General features: G+C 41.9%; 1 protein-coding gene across 1 annotated transcript in view; it reads right to left on the bottom strand.

Annotated features, from left to right (window-relative positions):
* The window catches only part of fndc5a (fibronectin type III domain containing 5a), a 45,543-nt gene extending 22,587 nt beyond the window's left edge, over positions 1-22,956 (bottom strand). Inside the window, exon 1 of the mRNA XM_050062556.1 lies at positions 22,503-22,956. Coding sequence (XP_049918513.1) covers positions 22,503-22,560 — 58 coding nt within the window. The 5' untranslated portion in view covers positions 22,561-22,956. The remainder of the gene's footprint in view (positions 1-22,502) is intronic.
* Between the last annotated feature and the right edge of the window lie 2,171 nt (positions 22,957-25,127).

Genomic DNA, 25,127 nt, shown 5'->3' with positions numbered 1-25,127 from the left:
AGGAAATGTAGAATACTCAAAAGTACTTTAAAAGTACTTGAGTTACTTTTCTCAGAGAGTAACGTTGGAAGTACTTTTAAAGTAATTGAGTTACTTTACTCAGGGAGTAACACAGTAAAGTAACTGGTTACTTTTTTAAAAAGTAATGCAGTAACGTACTTTGATTACTTTTAAAGTAACCCTTACCCAACACTGAACAAGAGTCTGTTTAATTTGGTGCTTATCTGATCCACCAACCACTTTTTATTTCAGTAAAAAAATCTTAATTTTTGAAACAGTTCACTGCTCATTCCCACAGTCTCCTCCCACTAAAATAACACAGCAGACCAACTGAGACTGGCAGCAAGTTCAGGCAACAAAATCCAAAATGTAATGTTTGTAAGCAAACACAGTTTATCTTAATGGATTATACTGAAACTGAATTGACAAAAATACTGTTGACATATGAGGCCTTTTATCTTGTGTTTCTAGAGTTATGTATTTCCTCAGAAACATAAGAACTTTTCAAAGTCTGGTAGGCATAAGGTGACTGCTAAAACATTTGCTTTTTATCTTAATGTCTAATTTAAGATTTTCTCAATTAGGTGTGTTTTATTATTCAGTTCATGTATTAAAATCTTATGTACAAAACCTTATTTAATGTACACTTTGCTTTCTTGCAGTTAGATGAGAAAATGTCAGTATCCCTGTCATGTCTGTACAGTAAACATGAAACTACAGCCAGCAGCTGGTTTGCTAATCTTAGCATAAAGGCTGTGAACAAGGGGAAACAGCGAGCCTGGCTCTGTCCTAAGCTCAGTCAGTTTTTATATGGATTATACACACAAGACATAATGTGTTAATTAGTGTTCTTCAGAGTTGCCGGTAGGGAGATTTTGTTGCTTTGGACAGAGCCAGGCTAGCAGACATCACTGAGGCCTTTTGGGATTGATTGATGCTTGTAATGTGATGCAGGACAGAAAGAGATGAATAGGGACAAGGAGAAGTGGTCACTCTCAGTGATGCCGCTCTTCTGTCTTTAATGGGATATAAATCTAATTCAGCCCACCAAATGCAGTCAATGAGTTATTGAATAGGTTAACGCTCACTTACCCTTCGACGGGTACAAATCACACAGCTGGTAATTACAGGATGATGGGCTGCTGTAGCACTCGTATACACACTGACACACTGTACATTCAGAGACAGCACACCATATCCAAGCAGGCCTGTGTGTTACGTTTCCACCCGCCTGCTGCTGACGTTTTGATGAATGGCCTGACTAACAGTGGATGACAGGATGGAGACCTGCTGCATCTCTTCATCTGCGGGGACTCTGATGTTTGAAGTGGCTTTGCTTTTGTTTACCGTTTCCTGAGAAGCCTGAGGGATGGGCGTCTTGGGCGGAGGGGGCTGATGGGACTGAAGAATTCACAAATCAAACTCATTATCTCACAGTTAGTCCCCTCTCGCTGTCTTTCTCTCTCTCTCTCGCACTAACGCTGCACTCAAATTACACAGTGATAGTTAACATTCAGCTCCCAATGCCCCCCAGGGGATTCGACTCTGACACAGGTCGTTGCTTTGTTTGCACGTGCTGAAAAGTCCCTCAGAACTGCAAATATCTATGTTCTCTTTCTCGTCTTTCAGCCCTTACAGGAACCAGACCTAAAATGGAGACTCCAGTGATTTACTGTGGCACATTCATCAGATTAGGAGACTTGTGAGGGCCAGACAAAAATAAACGAATAAATAAACAGATCAAAATAAACCAAAAATCTGTCACTTTCACATCTGTACTTTTTGGTTTATTTAATCTGGACTGAGGAACACAAATTATACAGTGCTGTCTTTTAGCTCTGGTCTGATTCATGTTCACATTGATTTACACATAACAAATAATGTAGTAAACATGAAGTCAAATGGACTCACAGGTAGTTTTGGTGATGTCATCTTGCATAATCTACATAGACCCAATTCTGCTGAGTCAGAGGAAGTCATTCAGATCATTACTGCACTACTCATTTTTAGAAGAATAGTGACAAGTAGAGACAGATGATCAGTTGAATTGATTGAATCATTTCAAGTCTTTAAGGTTCAAGAGCAGTCTGTGAAGAAACGGAAAAAATGGAAGCTGGTTTTGACTTTTAACATGACTTCAATTAACGACAAAAATTAAACAGAAAATTGTATCTTCCAGACGTGATAAGAATCAGTCTAATGTGAATCTACCCTTCTCATTTCTCAACAGAGAGGCAACAGTCTCACCTATAAGGCTCCGTACCTCACACCTCATGTATTTTAAATCCTATAATGTTGCACAGAGCTGGTTAGCTTTTAATAAAGCCTCCAAATTTCTGGTATTAGTGAGAGTACTTTCTCTTTTCTCCTTAAAATGGAACTGTCTGTTGCACAGCCCTTTGAAATCAGAACTTCCTCTCACACTGGATGATCTTAAAATAATGATACCTTATGTTTTTATGTTTGTAACTTTGAATAATGTAGCTGAGTGTAGTATTTCTTTTGTTTTCTCCTTCCTTTATTGTATATATTGCTCTCTGCCGGTTGGCATATGTAAGTAAATTATTTAGTTTTTGAGTCTTGCCTGGAAAACAGACCTTGATCTGTCTGCGACACTGAGATTAAATACGAGACAAATGATAAAAAAGATGATTACGTATAGATTGCAGGAGATTGCAATAAGGTGGGGAGAAAAAAAAAGCAGTGACATGCCCTTGTTATTTCTGAGCTTTTTGCAAAACAAAGTTAAACCATCTCTGAGTGCCCTTACGTCCTACAGCTTCTGGTCAATTTTTGTCTGTCTTTGTCCATCTCCTTTCCCCCCCGTATGGCTGCACTGCGCTGAGGGACAACGAGAGCGGACGCTGGCAGTGACCGCATGCCTTAAATATCCACATGACATGAGAGTCAGCTCTAATGAAACACCAGACAGATGTCTTCATCAACTCTCGCTCATTGCGGTGGCACACAGTCTGCCTCACCCTGAGAGATGGGGGTGACATTGAGCCATGGCGGATGTCCCTGGTGTGTAAGTGTGTGTGTGGGTGTGTGTGTCTTTGTTAGCCCAGTGATGATCAGAGTGACAGCTAGTTGTCTATCCCATGCTGAGGAGTGTGAAGGGTGACAGCTCCTTAATATCCCTGTTCATTAGAGAACACACCAGGAGTGACTGTATACAGTCAAGGAGAGAAAGCTGAGCTGCACACACACACACACACACACACACACACACACACACACACACACACACACACACACACACACACACACACACACAGCGAACAGTCCTGGTCCATAAAGAAACCTATCATTATTTAATGAACATTCCTCTCATCTCTCTGACCTCAGACAGACAGCATCGCTCCTCCCACACCTCCTCCAGGCCTGCTGCCATCCCTCCCTCCTAACTCCTCTGAATCTGCTCAGTTTGTTCTCTGTTCACTGCTTTTAAGGTAGTGAATTCCTGAGTGGATTTATAGATGAGATGATGTAATGGGGAGATCATAGCATACTATAAAGAACAAATAGTTCTTTTGTTTGTTGTTCCGAGCACCACATAAATAATTCTGGTCTCTATGGAATTTGTTTTCTTACCAACAATCATCATGTATAGGGGACCACATTTACAGCTGGTATAAACATGCAATCTGTGTCTGGATATTACATCTGGATGACAAAAAAAACATGTTAATGTAAGCTGTATGCAGGCAGAACGTCAGCGGCCAGTCAGACCACATCTGCAGGATGTCCAATATTTGTTGACAGCCAGCTCTGGCTACATAATTTGCATATAGAGATCTAATCACAGTGAGGGAAGAAATGAGATAACAAGAATGCTTATCAATATTATAAGCATTCCCCCCTCTGGTAGAAAGCCCTCTCGCAAAACTTCTCCCAACTAAATTGGGTTGAGGCGGGGATGGATTAACCCACCAAAGGGGTGCAGGGTTAGATTGAGCTGTCTCTTTGCATTGTGTGTGTATACATTAGCCTTCAAATAATCATCGGGAGCATACAGCAAGGCCACTCATGGCAGCTCCAATTAAGTTGCCCAGCACCTGAGAAAACAACGAGTACTCCAGTCAGCAGGTTTACTACCCCACGCCTGGGTTGCTACATGTCTGCGAGGACGAGGTAAATTGATTAAACATACATTAATTAAGAATTACACACTATGTAAACATGTGCTTTTCTTACTATGACATGTCAAAGTGTCTGCTGTGAAAAGTAGAGCTGGGCATCATTTAAAAGATCACAATACCAGTACCAATAAAAATTCCCTTGAGGTGATGTTGATACCGAGCAGCCTACTTAGTTGATACCTTTTTTCTGTCAGTCGATACCCATCATGTGGATAAAGCATTTAGTTGTGTAAAATGCCACTGGATGCTACAGGTGTGTAGTATAGCTGTACTTATGAACATTTTAGTGACATGTGCGCTGAACTGCCAGAACGCCAAGTACACCAGGCTTGACTGTATCACACCACAGACTGTCTGGACTGTAGTGGCTGTGGTAGAGGGCCAGTTACCTCACATTCATTTGAAAAATGCTTGCGTTGATTGGCTGCCAGAAAAAACATACAAATTGTCCTATTATTTTTTAGATCTGGCTAGAAAAGTTTTGATTCTACTTGGTACTATGTTAATTCTGGTGAAAGCAGTACAGTATCGAGTACTGATACCCAGCCCTGCTGAAAAAGGCCTATTTGATAGTGTTTTTGGTGAAGCTGTCCAACTGCTGCCTCCACTGTGTCTATGACTAACTCTTTGAATGTGCAGTCTCTGAGTGCAACCTGCTCAACTGTACTACACTCTGTGACCCCAGTCAGCTGCACCAGTCAGATTCAGTGTGACACCTGAGCAGACAGTAGAGGAGAACGATCATGAACGCTAGCAGGGTGGTGTTCCAGCCTCCATCCGCCCCCGTGGGGAGATATAACTGATTTGTACCACCTTATTACAGCTCTGCAGTACTTAGAAATGCATTTCTCAGAGTCAGGCCTCTGGGCTGCCTCTGCTCCCTGGGATGCTAATGAGTGAGTCTGTGGGTTTGTGAACTAACATGAAAACTGCCTGTTAGCTTCATCATATTCCTCTGTTATCTGGTATTTTAGAAGCAGTCTCAGGCCTCTGGTTTTTGTTACTTCCTGCTCCTCTCTTTGAATCCCTATGGGAATCACTGTGCTACTAATTCATGTTTAGCATATTAAACCACTTTAGCTCATTTCACTGCTAATAGTAAGTAAACAGTGACTTTGTATGGAAGGTGTAGTAACCAGCAGGTGGGGGTGAATGTCATGCATCTGAAGTAACACTTTAGTAAGGGGAAGGCATAAAACTTTGTGCTGCAGCCATAACGACTAGAAAGCGTGAGGCCACGGGGGAATTAACGGCTATAAATTAGCACATGTTGATTAACGCGCCGATGTCTCACACCACGTCTAACGATGCAGTTGCTGAGGGAATTACTATTGCCGCTTGTTTTCCCCGCTAACATGTCATTGAGTCTCAGAGCGTGTATGAGCTTGCGGTCGTGCTGTGCTCTCGGGGGGTTAGCGCACATGCAGCTGGCGGGGACGCCGGCTCCCCCTCATCCATAGTTAATGTGCCATGATAGAGCCATCAGGATTTTGTGCTGATCTGGAGTTTGCCCTTGCATGTGTCAGAGGAGACCTTGGCACATGGTATCGTCCTTGTGGATACACATACACACAGAAGTTAGTAGGATCACAGTGTGACACAAACAAGAGGCGTTAATGTGTCTCATTAATATGCTAAAACATCTGGTGAATAATACAAAAGTGCTATCTGACTCATGTGTACGCATCAGAGCCGCGCTGTAAGGCTGTGTCATGTCTTATAATCACCCATAATGCCTTTTTTATTACTGTTTCACACCCGTTCCATCTCTTTCCATGCTTGAACTGTTACGTGATCCACAAAAGGGAGCTCCTCTGTGGATAACCTCTTTTCCTCTTCTTCTGTGTCCCATTATTTGTTTCACAGAAGAGTGTTTGGATCTGAATTCACCACCTCCTTATCAGAGGAAATCCACCTCACAGGTTCCCTCTATTTCATCCTCTATTCACTTTTGCTTTCAACGCCTATTTTTCCAACTGTAATGGACACTTGGTGCTAAACCTCCCCCTCACACACACCCGCACTGTCTATCTGTTTTTGTCTCTCTTTCTTTTTCACCTCTGTCTGTCTCTCCAAAACTCCTCACTATATATCTGTATGTCTACTACATCAGGACTTTTTGGCAGCTCCTCCATAGCCTGGCGTGTAAAGCCTGCAACTGACACTTCAATGGGAATCTGGGTGGAGATGGTGGGTGCAAGGGGAGACAGTTACCTTGCTGTGACTCACTCATGTACTATTCTGCCATTAATTAGCCCCATGCTCCTTAAACTCTGGCTGCTGATCGGCTGCATTACACAGTGCCGGACTTAGCACATTCGATGCCCTAGACGAGCTTCCCTTGGCCCTCCTACCACTAAAATAAATACTGCTTGTAATATTATTACTACTATTACTACTACTATGTTGATTGCATTTATTACAAACAAGAACTAGACATAATGAAAAATCAACGCAAATAAACAACACATCGCAACAGCTAATAGGTTTGGGCAGTATCAAGGTATTAGAGTATCAGGGCATTTAGAAATCCTAAAGGTATGATTTTTCAATACTGTCAAAAATACAGACGCTCCTCTTTCTATTTAACTGACACTGAGACACTGTATAGAGGCGATGTGCTGTGGTACACAACATGTGCCAGCAGAGGTCAGTCTCTATAGGTGCAACAGGCAGCTGAGCTGAGAGAGATGGTGACTGTGAGTGGTGGGGATGATGTTACAGGAGTAGTAAAAAAGAAAAATACCTCTGCCCCTGTTTGAGAGTATTGACACATAAAACTTTATCTTAAGATGACTTCTTCCAACTACAAACACAGTTCTTTAACCACACTATTTTATTTAACACATCATCACTATTTAGGGCAGCATGGTGGTGCAGTAGCTATGTTGCCACACAGCAAGAGGGTTCCTGGTCAAACCCAGTATGGGAGATTCAAACCCTGGGGTGGGGAAGCCCCTCTGTGCAGAGTTTGCATGTTCTCCCCTTGTCAGCGTGGGTTTTCTCCGGGTATTACGGCTTCCTCCCACAGTCCAGAGACATGCAGGCTAGGTTAATTGGTGTGAATGTGGGCATGAATGGTTGTCTGTCTCTATGTATCAGCCCTGTGACACATAGAGACCTGTCTAGGGTGTACCCTGCCTCTCGCCCAATGTCAGCTGCAGTGTTGGGTAAGGGTTACTTTTAAAGTAATCAAAGTACGTTACTGCGTTACTTTCTAAAAAAGTAACTAGTTACTTTACTGCGTTACTCCCTGAGTAAAGTAACTCGATTACTTTAAAAGTACTTCCAACGTTACTCCCTGAGAAAAGTAACTCAAGCACTTTTAAAGTACTTTTGAGTATTCTACATTTCCTATTGGGCAATGGACCACAGGGCGCTAAGCCTACATTTTTTTGTCTCCAAAATTAAAGTTATGGACCACTTGCCCTTCACTGAGATCCAATTCTCCCATCACAGCCGTCACTTTGACCAGTAGAAACACAGAACGATCTGCTGCCGTAGACAACTGTTTGACAACAACACCCCAGCGTTTTTAATATTTCCTGGATGTTACCACACAGAGTAAAAGGGGGAAATGACGGTGTGAAACAGCAGAGGCACTTTGTCAACCCGTTGAGTTAACGTTACTGTCATTAACATCAAGCTAGCAAACAATGGTACATCCTCACGGTCGGACATAAAGTAATAACATTAACAAATAGCGGCGGGGCTTTTACTCACCACAGCTGCAGAGGCTCCCAGCTTCATTTGAAACAAACTACATTATAGACGGTCTGTTATTTATTAATCCCTCTGTGTGTTTATATATTTACTTTTTATCCCCTCCGTTGTCTTTGTAAAGTTAACATATCTCACCGTCATTTCAAAATCAACACTTGTTTCAAATTAAAAGCCCCTTATAACCTCCTTAAAACAGGACAAGAATAACCCGATGACATCACACACGCCGTGAAAGACGACCGGGGATAATTGGTGAGTACCATCGTCTAGCGTGTACCAGGAATAATGCAAGTCCTGAGTCTAAAATATGTCTGTCAGCGAGTCCTACTCCACCTATTTAGACTCCACCATAGACAACGGCAACATTTCTCTGACCACGTAGCGAGCCACAAGCTCCGTGGCTTCTTTCAGACTGATAGGTTTAACGTTATCTCCGTTATTAGAACCAAACGACAGCCGTTGCTGTTTCGGAACTGAAGGACCAGCGTTCTAAAGGAACGGAAGTAACTGATGTCTTGTTTGAAAATGTACTTAAGTATTTGATTACTCAAACAGCAAACTAACGCGTTAGGTTACTTGTTACTGCAAAAAGTAATCAAAGTACTCTAACGCGTTAGAAAGTAACGCGTTATACCCAACTCTGGTCAGCTGGGATAGGCTCCAGGTAGTGATGGCCTCATGAAGCATTTTCTTCATTTTCTGAGCCCACTAGATGGCACTCTGGGTTTAAAAAGAGAGGCTCAAAGAATGGCAATTTAGTGTGTTTTAAACCTTTTGTTGAACAAAAAGCGCCATCTAGTGGGCTCAGAAAATAAAGAAAATGCTTCATGAGGCTTCATTTGGCCATCACTAGCTCCAGCCACCCCTGCAACCCAAGCAAGATAAGCGGTTACGGAAAATGAATGAAATGAATCATCTCTGTTTAGCCCACTGATGTGTTGATATCCGTTGTGGCATAAAGTGTCATCACGTCTTCCAGCAAGAAGGGCACTTATTTCCTATCTATTCATTATTGTGGGGGCCATAAGTATTTATGGCCCTGGCAGATGCAGAGAAGCTCATCCACGCCTTTGTCTCCTCCAGGCTGGACTACTGTAATGCACTCCTCATCGGGATCTCTGGCAAGAGCATACAGAGACTGCAATACATCCAGAACAGCGCTGCCAGGATCCTGATGAGGGTGTGCAAACATGATTACATCACCCCATCCTGAAATCGCTTCACTGGCTCCCTGTCCCACTCAGAATTGAGTACAAGGTCTCCCTCCTCACCCACCAGTGCATTCACGGACATGCCCCCCTTTACCTCAAGGAACTCCTCACCCCCCAGACCTCCTCACACACCCGCCATTCTGCAACCACAAACACCCTCCAAGCTCCCAGAACCAAGCTCCGCACCATGGGTGACCGGGCCTTTTCCTCTGCTGCTCCGAGGCTGTGGAACGCCCTCCCTGACCACCTCAGGGCCCCACAGACTACTGATCTTTTTACAAAAGCAAAAATTTAATTCTTAAATTGTATTAATTCTGTTTTAATTTTTTTTTCTGCTCTGTAGCACTTTGAGATTGCTAAAATGTAAAGTGCAATACAAATAAAAGTTATTATTATTATTATTTAAATCCAGCAAAACGTGTCTACGCAACATTGAAGATGAGACAATGATATACATGCTACAATGTCTTCTATCAGTATGTTTGTTACACAAATACCGTCATATACCATATACCCTGGTGGCTAGATTACTGTCTGCCTATTTTAATTTTGGATGCATTTATCATGTCTTCCCTTAACACCCACAGAGCTCCTGCTTGTGCGTGTAGGTGGTTGTATATGTGTGTTTTCTGCATGTGTGCATGTCGAAAAGAGCCTGTGCATTTTTTTGTGGTCTGTTCTGCTCCTGCACACAGCAGCCCGGCACTGTCAAATAATCACACCTAAGGGTCTTTTTGTCCCTTTGTAGAGAAATGAGTTATTTACTCATAGGAAATGAATTTTCCAACCCCGCTGGCCACCAGAATGCAGGGTGGGATTGCAAAACAGAATCTTTCTCCCTCTCTTTCCATCAGACACACACACACACACACACACACACACACACACACACACTTTTCTCTAATTAAATGTCAAAAGGCAGGGTATGAAAATCAATGCAGCATTGTGTGCAGAGAGAATGCATGCCAGCTAATTCAGAAAGGCAAAGGAGTGCCGTGAGGCTGATTATTTGACAGGCCCACTGCTAATGAAATCTCAAATCAGCTGGGATGGGGCTGATAACGCGAATGGAGCTCACAGCTTGATATATGGCTATGAATATGATATTAGCGCTGGATACATAACTGTCCTCTTTTCTCTGTCTTTCACTCCAGACTTACTGTGTCTGTCTCTCTCTGTGGACTCAGGCACAGCTGGTAAAGTAAAGCCTACAGTAGCTGCCCGGGAGGATTGGTGTCACAGGCAGGTGGAGGGGGAGAACGTGAATAACACCCTCTCTCTGATTCCTCCTTGTTTCACGCTCTCCTTTTGCCACTAGCGTTTTCTCTCTGTCTCTCTCTGGGATTTGTCTTTCTCTCCTGTGCCTTTAATACTAGCACTCTTCCCCTTTTGCATAGATTAATTTGCTTTCTCTCCATCCATCTGTGTCTCTCTCAAGCAAGTATTCCCCTAAGAAAAACACATGCTGTGTGACTGACGACTGGATTGAGCCCCCGCCCCCAAAACCAGACTTGCAGCTCCAGGCACAAAGGTTAAACATTGGAAACTGACAGTGAAGAGCACAAACACATATGTAGGCGTCTGCCACATTTACATCTGCGCAAAAACATAGTCTGTCTTATCTGTGTTGGACACAACTCCTGGAACAGGAGACTTTTGTAAGAGGAGACAAATGAGCAGAAGTGTCTGTGTGTTGGTGAAGGTGGTACAGGTGAACTCCTAGAGGGCCCACCTGTGCTGCAGACTGCTCGGATGTAAAATGCACCATCTGGGCCACCACAACCGCCCCACAGGATTTTACTGCCTGGTGGCAAATAAAAACAGTATTTTTTATGCTCTGCTGGGCTGCTGAGGAGAACAGAAGGAGAGGGAGAAATTGAGCGGCCCCAATCCATGCATGCACTCATGGTATCAATTCCTTCTTGTGCTTTATAATGTGCATACATTGGCCTTTTTTTGTTTAGTACAGGTGAAGAGTGACAGGAGAGAGGGGAGAGAGAGAGGGAACGACATGTAGCAAAGCTGCTGCGGTAAGGACTCAGCCTTAACACATGGGGTGCATGCTTTTCCAGGTGAGCTACTGGGGCGTCCCATTGGAACCAATCCTGACTTGCATACCAAAAAACCCCCAGTGGCACGCAGGTGTAATCATGGGTAGAGCAATTCCCATATTAGACACACATACTGCAGATACTGACTCACAGAGGCACCTGTTAGCGGCTGTATGAGACACATTGGGCGACGATGGCATTTTTGACACTCTGAGCAACTGCCATTGTATAAAGGGAGAGAAAGTCAACATAGGGCTGATCGGAGGTGTCAAACACACTCTGGACTTTCACCCAGGGGACCACAGTTCGTGTCTCGTGAAACAAAAAGTCAATCAAGTTATTTTAAGAACAACATAGTTTGCTAGTTTTTGTAGCATAATACGCTAGTGACGTATGTCGTGCAGGTTGTGCTGCATTACATTAGTGACAAACATACGAATTTTAGGCTGAATCATGATATTTTTTTCCAAACCTAACCACATGCTTTTGTTATCTAAAAGAAGTAAACAAAAACACAAAGTTTTCAACATATGATCCAAGTTTATTTGGAAAAGAGGCAAATGGAAACTGTAAGTTTCCAGTGAAAATGGAAGTTTATTTTGAGAAAACACAAAGCATGTAATGAGCGTAAATTGACACACTGTCATGGAGTGTCCAAAATTGACGCTGGAAGGCTACCTTGATTCTCATAATTTGACATATAGGACCACTATGCATATAAGCATAATAGATCTGGATTAAAAATTACATTTAGCAGCATTCATTTTAATTTCCCTAACAATGACAGGTACATTTTCCATATGCTGAATGAATTTACCTCTCCCCATACTGTATCTACTAATATTTCTTTGGAAAAGTCTCTTGTGAATTTCATTTACGACTAGTGATTTTTCAGCTGTGACACATTAAGAGCATGAGGAATTGCTGTTGCACAGTATATTAAGGTAACTAACAGCTAGAACAGCATTTCAGTCAAACCACCCTCTGCCAGAAGGAAATCTGTACCAGCTGTACACACCACATCACTCTGGATATAACCACATTTGTGCATAATAACTGATTGTATAACTGTATATAAAATGTGGACGCAATGGGAGTGTTGTAGAACACACTGTAAAATACAAAGTACAAATGCAGGAACACACATAAACTGACACTTATGTCGATAAATCCTTTGCTCCAGTGTATGCTGGGGAGCTGCCATGCATGTCTGCTTTCGACACGCCGCAGTATCTTTTCCTGTCTGTTTGTGATGTTTCTTTATCTTTCCCTGTTGCTACTTCTGTCCACAAGTGACTCTATATTAACACTGCTAGGACTTCAGTGATGATGTTGACCATATGTCATTCTGGACTGAATGTAAATGAGCCTGTATGTGCACAAGCAGTTCATCATTGATCACTGTGTAAAGAACTCCTATTTGATGAATACAAATTTTCTTGATTGTATGGACAACTCCTGTAAGAAAATATTTGGATCTTGTTTTACAAATGCTTTGATGAATGAGGCCTCATGGACTTCTTGAAAAATCTCAGAACACACACACGTACACATACAAATAAGTCTGTGACGCAGATTACCCCACAAATACCTTTACATTCATGGCATGGGTCCTCCCCTCCCACCTGCACACATTCATACGTGACACTGGACAGATGACAGACTGCGTCAGCGAGCTGCCGCTGCCACGTCAGTCTTTTGGCATTGCCATCTCTTTCTCCCACAGGCCTGGTGTCCAGATGATCGCACCAATCTGTCCTCTACTGCCTGTTTCGTTCCATTTTCGACTGAAAAGAGCCATGGTTACATGGTTATAGAAAAGCTTAAGAAAAAGTAAAATTACATTAAAAACAATTTCTGAGGAGAAAAAGATTAAAATCTAAATTATTTTCTTTGTGTTTCCAGCTCCTGCTGTTTGGTCTTAATCTGAGTATTGCTACCAGATCTCAGAGCTTAAGAACATATGAGCCCTCGTTCTTAACCACAAGGCCATTTCTCTATTCATCTGCATCTCACTAAGCCATTGGCGAGCTCTCAAACAGGAACTCAGAGAGGCTTTTTGAAACAAAGAAAAGGCTGATGAGGTGCCAGAGGAAAGAGCAGCAGCACTAGTACGTTAATACAAACACTAAGCGACACTTATGTAAGAGGACTTTGACGGGACATCATAAAAATGTACTCTCACTTCTTTTAATTTAGCTTGTCAGGTGGCAATTAAAACGTGACAGGGTGAGGGTAAGATGAAGGAAGATTATCTGGGCAGCTGTGACACGGTAACCACAGCTACAACGCTATGGGGAGGACAGACTTCTTAAACACAGCTTTTTCTTTCTTGTCTTCCAGCCCCAATTCCATGTTCCAGAAATACACCAGCTCTGTCAAGTCAACTTATAAATTACCTCTTGCTTCATTTTTATATTCTAAAGCTTGTTCTGTATTTACACACAGATCTGCATACAGCTTGAAAAACAAAAATACCAGGAAACAAACCATCACAATTTATATATGACTCTTTTATTCAAGTTTGAAGAAAGATTTCTTGTCAAACACTAAATTTTAAATGCATTCATCTAGAGGCCAAAAGGAGTGTAACAATCCATTGATCTTGATCAATGTATTGATTCAATGATCAATGATCTAATTTCATTAATGTAACATGAAAACATAGATCGATTTCATCAACGTGAGTGTCACCGCAGGTGTGCAGCCATGAAAAAGATGATGAGGATAAAGTTATTTATCAGGAATAAATCAGCAGAGTGGAAATATTTTGGATTTAAGAGAATATACAGGCTGACAGACAAAGCACAGGCTGTATGTAAAAAATGCCGTTATGAGATAAAATACTCAGGAAACACAACGTAACATCACCTGCCTGGTCAGGCATCTCACTCTGCTCACTTCTCATTACAACAGCTGCTCTGTTTTAACAATGTTCGAATGACAAACATGCAGGCAGAAATTAAACAGTGCTGTTTGTAGGAAGATGCAGTGACATATTTGTTAACCTGTGAGTGGAAAAAGAAGTCTGCTAGTTGCTAGGCTAATTTATGCAATGTTAAAGTGATAAACTAATAATGGGTGAGAAGCAAAAAATAATGAACCTTCACAGATATTACTGAGCCGAATTTTATACTTTTGTTGAATGATCTTGTTTGTCCATGTTTTATGGCTGTTTCGGAAAAGTTTGCTTTCAGGGCTTTAAGCCACACAGTCCTGAGGTTTTACACACATTGGCTGCACGCCGCTGCCAATGTGTGTTGGGGGGCGGCACTTGATGGCCACAGCGCCACGCCAGCGGCTGTGTGTGTTGCAGTTGCAGTTGTGTTGCCAGTTCTACTGGGTAGGATTTGGTGGCAGAACTGAAACTTCTCGTGCATGAAAACACAAATGGCCCTATCTAGAGTCACGGTTTGGTTTGTCTGTTGTGGGCTTCTGTAAAAAAACACGGCGGCCTCCGTGGAGGAGGACCTGCTCCATAGATATAATTGGTTCACTATAAGGTAACCAAACCACAACAATTCTTAGTTTCACTTAATTATACACCAATGAAAACATGGTTATGAATATTTTGTACCATATCTGCCAATAGCTGGCCCTAAACACTACATGCTGGACTTTTAAACCTTAATAAAATGTAAAGGGGCTATCTAGTTATAGAGACCAGAAACATTTTTGTATCAGGCTGTAAACATGGACATTGCAACACGGTAGTCTATGGGGATTGACTCTGTTTTGGAGCCAGCCTCAAGTGGACATTAGAGGAACTGCAGATTTTGGCACTTTCACACTGACTACATTTTTCAGCCTCAGAGGTTGCTACTTGGATTTGGGGGGACATTTTTCTTTTGTATTCTACAAACTGTGATGATTTAGGAGTGCCATTTTCCCATGAAATGGCTTAAAAAAACTGAAATATTTTGGTGTACAGACAATCAAACATTGAACTGGCTCTTCAAATTTGATGTGTTTTAGTTTGCTAAATTTGTCTCAAAAGTCTGGAAAAAGAGCCAAATTAGACTGTTTAAAAAAAAAAAAAAAAAAAAAATTATGAGTTTTGTTATAGACATCCCCAGAAAATTAGATTTTGAACGTTTGGATTTCTTTCTATCTGTCATTTTTTTTTCTTTGAATGAATGAAGCAGCACTTTGGCATGACAGTAAAGAAGTAATAAGGATCCGTCATCGCCTGCTTTGTTAATTAAAATAAAGTGTGGACGAGATGGACTGGTGTAAAGCCTTCCATACTGTGTGTGTCCACTGCAGCCTGGAAATTCAAGTTTACTGTGGTGGCGACTTGCCAATGTATATTTATGTCTTCTTGGAAATAATATGGTAGAAATAGCACTGCAAAATAAAGTCACAAAACATCCTGGAGTTCTGGCAATGTTGCATGCAATTGTGACATAATAAGGTGTTTCTCTCCCAAATCCCCCAAATCTGATGCAACATATTTGTAAGAAGAAAATGCAGTGACTGTGTGGTGACAAGCCCCTGGTAGAAAGTGCAGTACACTGCTTTTAAAAAACTGCAAACAAGATTACAAAGAGCTAATAATTACAAACAGCTAATTGTGCGCACACAGTTGACTACAGGGAAACTAATGAACAGATAATCACATGCACACACACACAATTCTGCTTCCCCCGCGTCTCTTACATGGACACACACACACACACACACACACACACACACACACACACACACACACACACACACACACGCTCCTGTACTTTCTCTGCTCTGTTAAAGTGCCTATTCAGAGGGAACAGTAATGATTCCCTCGGATCAGGAGACTGCCCCAGATATCCAGCAGGTCTAAAGGACACACATTTAAATAAAACCAGGGCAGCAGCGTTGCATTCTGAGGATTAAAACTCCACCAAAAGACACTGCTGCTGTTTCTAATGTGCACAGTAAAGCTCATAACATCATTGTTTCAGTTTCAGACCATGAACACGAGCCCTGCACACTGTCTGCTGATCCTCTGACACTGATGATGGACATTGTTCAGTCCTCTCATTTCATACATGTGACAAAACTGAAGTCTGGAAACAATAACATCAAAGACCCAAGGGCTGAATAATGAATAATGCAATGCGTTGTGTCTACCAAACAGTCCTTCTGTGTTTGAGGAACTGTGTGTGTGTGTGTGTGTGTGTGTGTATGTGTGCGACAAATAGCACAGAGAATCTTATGAAACCACATTCATTTTGATTTGGTCTTCTTTTGTTTGCATCGCTCTGACTGAATGCCAGCTCAGAAATATTCACACTTTGTTTCTTGTTTGATGTTAATTTGATGTGAAGGAGGAGAAGATTGGTAGTTTTTACAAACTTTGGCTCTCACAGCTGAGGCCTGCAGCTCCTCTCTATGGATGCTACATGGCTTAGCACTTGACACGTAATACACTGGCACTCACAGAGAATTTATCACCTGGCAGGTAATTGCCAAAATGTTCCCAGATTTTTTGTTTACAGCATAAAAGATAACCTCTGAGCCTTTGAAAGACTCAGATTTCTTCAATCATCATTATAAGCACCTCTCAAAACAAAGAGAACAGCCTGGAGCCTTTCCACCGACTGCATCACTGTTCAATTTGTTGATTGATTCATTGATTTTCTTTGTTTTTTCTTTCTCCAAATGCAGAACTGTTAGGGACCGGGACAAATTGCCTGTGAGGATTTATTGCCTCATTTAGACAAATGTGTTGGAGAGTCGATTTACATTTTAAATGGAAACATTACCTTTCCTTTCCCAGGATCAACTGAGTGTTTATGAGTCACTATAAACACAAACACAGTAAAGACGTCACCGTAGTGTACATTTTATGGTGCTGAGGCGCGCACCCACTCACTCCTGCTAGTCCACCTCTCCGCCTCGACATCGATTTGGCCTGCTTTCTCTGGTGCAGGTGTCTGACTGAGTCCTAAAATAAACTGAGAGACAAAAACTTGAATCGACTTGAATTGTGAATCAAGAGTAATGCAGTTACATGTCAGTCTGCAGTAGGGATGTAACGATTACCGATATTACGGTAAATCTCGGTTAATTTTTACACGGTAAGAGTTACCGTTTATGTTTAAATTAATTGCATTATCGCGGATTATCAGGATATGTAATAACAGCCTCATTCAAGTCTCGCGATGCAGGCGCTGCGTGAATGCGTAGCATGTGTAAACACAAAGAATGAAAACATGGTGGAAGGTGGTGATAGCGGCACTCAGGACATTTCCCCCCCAACTAAATGCACAAAGTCTGATGTCTGTGTGTACTTTGGGTTTCTGAAGAATGCTGAAGGACAGCTGGTGGAGGACAACTATCCTGTGTGCAGAACATGCAGAAAGAAAGTTGCTGCGAAGGGTAGCGACACTACAAATCTACTGGCTCATCTCTGTGACCATCATCCACAGCTTTACAGCCAATGCAAGTTATGCCATGCAAACGTCAGTTATTGTGTGAGGGACTTTGGTTTTACTGAGATTGTCATAATGTGTAACTCTCGACGTATACGGGACATTTGAGCCGTATCTGTCCTCCTAAACGGCGACTAGGTTTTCCGCTTTCGTTTAAGACACTTAGGAGCTAATACTAGCTGAGTAGCTAATAGCCGTATTAGCATCTATGTTGCTAAGTGTTTCAAAACGAAACGGAGCTGAAAACACTGAGTGGAGCCAACAGAATATAAACCAACGTAACGTAACGCTAACTGAGGTCAACTATGATTGAATCACTGTGATTATGGTTATTGTATGGCGAGCTAGAATCGATATAGACGGCCAGTTATGCTTTCTCGACATAAGCTCAAGGAAACAACATAAAACGCTGCTGTGTTAACCTTTGACCGAGAACATGCGCTCCTTTTCTCATACAGGCTCTCACTCACATGCACACTTCTAATGTGTGAATTATTCTGTGTAATGATGACCATTGCCATTAGGGTTTTTTTGGTTTCTCCTGCACATTTGTGATATCTATTCTATATATTGTATGCTTTTTGTTCTACTCTTGCATTGTTTTGTTTTATATATATTTTTCCTCTCGTGCTAATAAATGAATAATTAATATATAAATTGTTTACATATTTTGCTGACTGTTAAAATGCACCAGACAAATAAGTTTTGCTCCTGTAATGTGTTTACATATTTTGTTCATTTAGAATAAAATTTTCTGTTGCTGTGCCAATCCCTTGCCCCTTTAATGTGAAATTTTAATATAAGATTTAGGCTGTTAACATTTTAGTATGATAAGGAAGTTACAAGATTTGGTGAAGTTATTTCAATGTATCTATTTTTTGGACATTTTACAGCGCTTAAAAAATATCGCAATATTATCATTTACCGTGATAATTTGGTCACTATAATCGAGATATCAAATTTTCCATATCGTTACATCCCTAGTCTGCAGGTTTCTGAATTGGCCACATAAACATTTCAGCACACCTATTTTTGACCCTGAAAACAGCAGCTGTCACAACAATCTCACCTCAGGGTTCATTTAGTAGCTGTTCTGGAGCTTTTGATCATTTCACATGACCTTCATCCACAGATAAAGTTTACTTATTTGTCATAGAATGGTACGATACGTTTTTGGGGCATTTAATGTCTTTACTGGATACAACCAAACAGGGGTGCACTGTCAGGAGAGGCAAACCTGGCAAATGCCCTAACCCCCCCAAAAAAAAATTAGTAAAAGGGCAAAGGGATGCCATGATACTGGCACATTTTGTAATGACAGCAATAAACTAGGTTTGCCACAATAGTCAGCGGTTTACTGGTATTGTATGATGTTCAGGCATACATTGATTACATTACTTGCCCACCACCCCCACCATCGTTTTGCGTTTTAAAATCATGACTTTGTCAGACAATAGTCGCCACAATTATAAACTGAGCAGCAATCAGACTGCATTAATCACGTGATGAGAGTAAGTAGAATGGACGACAAAACCACAAGGCAGAGGATCTGGTGTCAAAGTAAAAAGTAGGGAGCCTCAATAGGCCTCCTTGCCTGGGGCCCCCCACAGTCTAAGATTGCCTCTGCAGTCGAGAGATGAAAGCAAACAATGGAGAAAAATGCAACAAAGTTCCAGCAAACCAGAGAAGCTGAGGGCCCTGGCGCCTTGACCCCAAAGTCACGGGGAAGCCACTCCTGCGCACTTTAAGGACTTTGCATCCATCTGAAAAACTGGACTCAAGCACATTCATTGATTTGCAGTCTTCAATAATGCAAGCAGGCTTTCATTACTATTGTGTCCTCATCAGAGTCCAGATGGACAAAGACACCACATAAACCCCTAGATAGCCAAGCTAGAATAGGTGTACAATTGTCATTGTACAGCTGGTTGCTCCAATCAGGCCCTTTTTTATCTAGAAACTTGCAGGTTTGCCTAAAAGTTGAGGTTTAAAGTTGCAGATGAGGATCTATTGATATGAGCTAGAGCTCTAGAGCAACTACTAAATGGCTGTTTGTCAGCATTTACACACGTCACTGAACCAGTGACCACATGATGACCTGGTATATCCCCCTTCTTGTATTCTGATACACTTTTTTTCTGGATACACTAGGTGACAGAGTTGTTGTTGACTGTGGTGACAAATCATGTACCGTTTGTTGTTTTATTATTATTATTTTTTGCATTTTTACTATACATGCAACTATCACTCTATTAATATTGTGCAAATCGGTGATTAAGAGTGAATCACTTTAAACCACTGGATTACACAATATAACCTTTTTTCTGCCATTAACTAATATTACTTATACTTTATTTTAACACCTATTTATAAGCAGCATATAAACACTTCATTACTGGCTAATAATGTAGCTGTAAGCTAACTAAAACAAAATTCATACATGTTATTCCTATGGTCAAAAACTGCCCCAAAATATCAGTAAACATGAAGAACTCTCTCACTACTCTCTCAACTAGAGGGCTAAAACTCAAATTTGTGATGTCATCAAGTATAAAGCCTGGAGCTGCTTCACAGACATTGAATGGTGGAAGATGGATGGTGAAATATGTTATAGATGACACTGAGAGCACCCAGGGGAATGTTCTGAGTATCGATTGAATCGCCATGACGCGCTAACAATAACAATCACTTCCAGGTACACAACTGGCAAATGATTTCAAGTGTGGTATGTAAAATCTGCAAACTTGTTATTTCTGTTGTCATTTTCAGCCATTACTGAAATGTTTAAAGATACATAGTTAAACACTTTGGTCCGACCAGTCTGATGTTTCTACTGTGCTTTTTTATGCACTTTGTTGCTTTGCTATCATCTTTGAAGCTGAACAATGTACTGCTATGGATGGGGCCAACGGAAAGTGCATTTTAGCCACCTAAAGAAAAAAAAAATCAATATCAGTGTAGTGTACAGTATATTTGAATACTTTACCCCACAACCTAACTGACTGAGGCTGTGGTAGACCAGTGACTCTGTGACTCTGTGTCAGTGGAGTCTGGTGGCTTTGATGTAATGGCTTCAGCTCCCTGTTGGAAAAGGTTGTCTGATGGCAAGGTAATGCTGTGGAAATATTCTCAATACAGCGCACGCTTAAACTGATATTGATTTTTTTTTTTGGTGGGACGTTTTTAGGTACCTAAACTTGACCATTTTAGGATACAAGGATTTTCTACCTTTCTACCTTATTGTTAATAAACATTGTAATTTGGTAGAGAAGCTCATTTGGGTGTAAAAAACATTCTGTGCATTCACAAAATCAGTCCTCCATTCACTGTTTATGGAGCAGCTCCAGACTTTATACCCTATGACATCACAAGTTTGAGACTCACTGCTCTGGTTTCTGTCTTTGAGAGAGAGTAGCCCACGTTCACAAAAAACGATTGAAGTTCCCTTGGAAATAACATTTGGAAATCTTAATTTAGGTAGTCTTTGCATTTAAGTGTTTATTGATGTATCTGTCTCCAATGGTAACTCCACTAATAAAGCAATGAACAACTGGTGTTCATTGGTTGAAAACATAATACACCATAGTTGTAATTATGTAATGATTGAATGCCTAATTATGCACTGTAGGGATTTGTTAATGTGTGTAATCTTATATCATGAAATATGATTGTCAAGCATTCATTAACTGTGTCCATCAATTATGGAGATTTCATAACAGGAGTAACATTAATAAACACACATGTATATAACAGAGCAAAGCCTACAGTTACATCAGAGTGTGCTGTGAACCACTTATTAAGACTACTTTGTATTTTTCTTTTCAAGTGCTGCTTAATATAGTGGAGCACATACAGTCAAAATATAGCAACATGCCAGTGCTAGCGTCCTTTACAGACATCCCACAGCCTACCAGTAAAAATGCTAAGGGGCTAAAGTGTGTGAGTGTGTGTGTGAGGGAGAAGAGCAGCATGGTGATCCATCGTCAGTGGGAAGATTGAGGAGTGGGAGGATGCCGAGTGAAACCAGGGGTGCATTTTGATGGCAGCAGTGAAGTGTGGCACTCCATCGCAGTGAGTGGTCAAAGTGGGAGTGTGTGTGTGTGTGTGTGTGTGTGTAGAGTTTGTGCTGTAAAAAGCATGTTTTATAGATGCACTCATATAGACAGTATATGTTGGACATCAGCACTCACACACACAGACACAGGCACAGCACGCATCAGTGGTGTTTCCATGGATCTGTGTGAGAATAGAGGGCCACTGTCGCTCCTCAGTAATGCAATCATGTGTTTCCAGTAGCCAGCGGCAGTTCATTACAGCCACATTTACACTCTGTGTATAAAAAAATGTCCAGTGATAATAGTCAACAAATGTCTATACAGTATTCTAATATTCACACTGACAGACAGAGTTATTAATATACAGCTCAGGTCAACATTGAGCTGGCAGTTGCAGCTTGCAGTTTATAGTACCTGCCTGATTCAAAGGTCAGCTTGGCTTACATCAAACACACACACACACACACACACACACACACACACACACACACACACACACTGCAATGCTTTGAGAGACAGACAAAAACATAGTTTGTAACAGGTCCATTCAGCCCCACTAATCTTAATCAATCCACATGACAACTGATTATGATTCTATGTAGGTCTCTCAGATGGGAATGAATTGCAGCCCCTCATGTTTGTTTCCTCAGATGACAACACGGAAATGCTTCCAATAGCCTGCAAACACTGTCAGCCTTTTCCACACAATACAATACGCAACGTCTCACAATAAACCCGGCTCTGATCTGAACCCCTGCACAACCCAGCTCCATGTAAGCCAGCAGTGTTTCTCACACATGCCTCTGCAATCCCTCCACGGTTCGTTTACCACTCTGTGAGCTGCAGCTCCAAAAAAAAAATGCATGGAAACATCCCTCAGATTTGCACATAAACATAAACTTACCCGCTGTGACTCGAGAGACGCAGAGACAGCTGAGGACGAGCAGGGAAAATCTCTCCATCTTTCTAACGCTCGGAAGACGTGCGGTCCCATTTACTCTGGCCGGGGGTGCTGCTGTGTTAACCGGTGCGCCGATGTTGTGCTGCTCGGCGTTCACGTCAGTTCATGCGTATCGTCTCGACTGGTGGAAGGAAAAAACAGAGAGGGGGACAGCGACGGCGGCTGTTCAGTACCTCGGACAGCGCAACACCTCATTCAACAGCCTCGACTGCTCCTCGAGCCACCGGCAACCAGCCAGCGAGCCATTATCATCTACTGCTCTCGAGCCTGCCGATGTTCATATGTGTCGTCGGTCCACCGACTGTGCTCCAAAAAAACCCTCCCCGATCTGCTGCTGCTGCCGCTGCTGGTGATGCTGGAGGTGGTGCTCAGCGCCGCTCGGCTGCTGCAGACAGAGTGAAACGTGCTGGCTTTGTATATGAGCGTCTGGACTGTCCCTGCCTGCCACACTGACTCCTCCAGGCTGCACAGTGAGAGAGGGAGGCTGCAGGACAGGCAGCACAACCTGGCTTAATAATTCAGAAAATACAAATCAGTAAATGTGGAAAAATGGAATGTAAAATGAAACTTGAATGATTTCTATAAATGATTCCACAGTTTTCTATTGTTCAGTAGTTATGGCCTACTTTCCCACCACATATTTCACATTACAAAGCAGCCATCAAAGCAAATCCAGCTGTTAAAAAATTCTTCCAGGCCTCCAAAAGCACAACAGCGAGAAACCAGCTGATCACATGAAAACTTGTCACCAACAACAAGCCCTCTTCTTTGATCGGCTACACTCTCTCCCATCCTCTTCTTTTCTTTGCCCACTTGGTGAGCCAGTACTCTGAATTACTGCTGCCCACTCATCGATTAAATATGCATACACTGGCCCACGCAAACAGTCGCCTGCGCAAAGATAAAGTCTCTGTGGCGCTGCTTTCCTTCCACTTCAAAAACAAACACGTGCCTCTTGACTTCAGCACTGGGTTGACCCCTGTTACTGCTCACATTGTTTCCAAAGCACATTAGAGAGGAGAGAGCGCATGAAGAAGCGAGTAGAGAAGTGGATAAAGTCTGCATACAGTACCTGATGGTCTCCCTGCAGCGTGCTGTGGACTTGAAGCTTCCCGGGATATATGTGTGTTTGTTGCCTGTGTGTGTGGGAGTGTCAGTCCCGAGTCAGGAGACCCGCACTGTCCCCTAGCTGTGTCCCCAAGAAGTGTTTGCTTCACCCCGCTGTGCACCTCGATTCATAGCCTACTGCCTCTGACGTGCTTCAGAGGAAAACACTGTTGGTGGTGGTGGTGGGGTTATTGTGCTGGTTTTTTTTTTGCATGCTTCACTCTCCTGTAGGCTACTGCTGCTCTCCCCCTCCATCTGTAACTGAGAGAGAGAGCCAGAGTAAGAGAGTTTGTAGCCCTGTACCAAACACCCCTATCAGCACTTTTATGTATCCATCAGCAGCAGTGGTGGAGGAAGTATTCACACCCTTCACTGCAGTTAAAGTGGTATCATGTATCATGTAGGGGTCAGAGTCCTGCACCAAGAAAGTATATGCCTGTGAGTGTTACAATAGCTATATTTTATATTACTAGTCTACTCTTACTGATCCATGTATGTGTTTTTGATGTTGGTCAAGGTGGATCTAATTTTAGCTGTGCCATTTACTCTTGGGGAGTTTAGTCTGATTATATATTGCATGTAAAAGCTAAATTTAGAGAAGTACAAGGTACGTTTTTGCAACCCAATTGCCAGAATAAATGGCGTATGTTTCTGCAAACCACAGATATGTTACATTTGTACGTTTCATATGAGGCTTATATATTGAAACTGAACGTTTCCTTACCCATCAGCTTTTAATATCAGTTGTGACAGCTCTGGAACATGTGGTCAGTTTTAGGGTTAGGAAAACAACATCTTTTAGCCCAAAATACCTGGTTTGGTTTCTACAAAGGTGGCTGGAAATGTTCTAAATTCTCATTAAAAATGCCCATTTTTGTTGCTACAAACTCTACTGGAAAAGTCCCAACATCCAGTTAAAAAAATATTTGTTTTTGTCCCTAAAAAATGGCTGGAAAAGTCCAAACTTGCAGTTAAAAAATGCCCACTTTTGTCCCTACAAACATGGCTAGAAAAGTCCTGACCTCCCATCCAAAAAATATCTGCCTTTGTCCTTACAAACATAACTGAAAAAGTCCCTATTTCCCATTAAAAAAGGTTCACTTTTGTCTCTACAAATATGACTGGAAATGTCCTGACCTCTCATTTAAAAAATACCCACTTTTGTCCATACAAACATGGCTGGAAATGCCCTGACCTGTTGTTAAAAGTACCCGATTTTGTTGGTCTTGAACAGTGGTCAGCTGCTGCTTCGCCGCTTTCTCACTTAGGGGTCATGCTATCCACCGTCCCCTCTTACTCCTGATGAATAGCTCAGCCCATACACATTTAATCTAAACTACCTCATAAAAATACAAATGTAACGTACCTGTGGTTTGCAGACATGTAACATGCCGACATTTTAATCTGGTGACTGGGTGTGTTTTCACCTGAAATGTGGAGGTACAGTATTAAGTGGCAGGG

Source organism: Epinephelus moara, chromosome 14, assembly GCF_006386435.1.
Source record: "Epinephelus moara isolate mb chromosome 14, YSFRI_EMoa_1.0, whole genome shotgun sequence".
Classification (NCBI taxonomy): domain Eukaryota; kingdom Metazoa; phylum Chordata; class Actinopteri; order Perciformes; family Serranidae; genus Epinephelus; species Epinephelus moara.
Note: the sequence above shows the minus strand (reverse complement) of the source record. Positions and strands in the feature narration are given on the sequence as shown.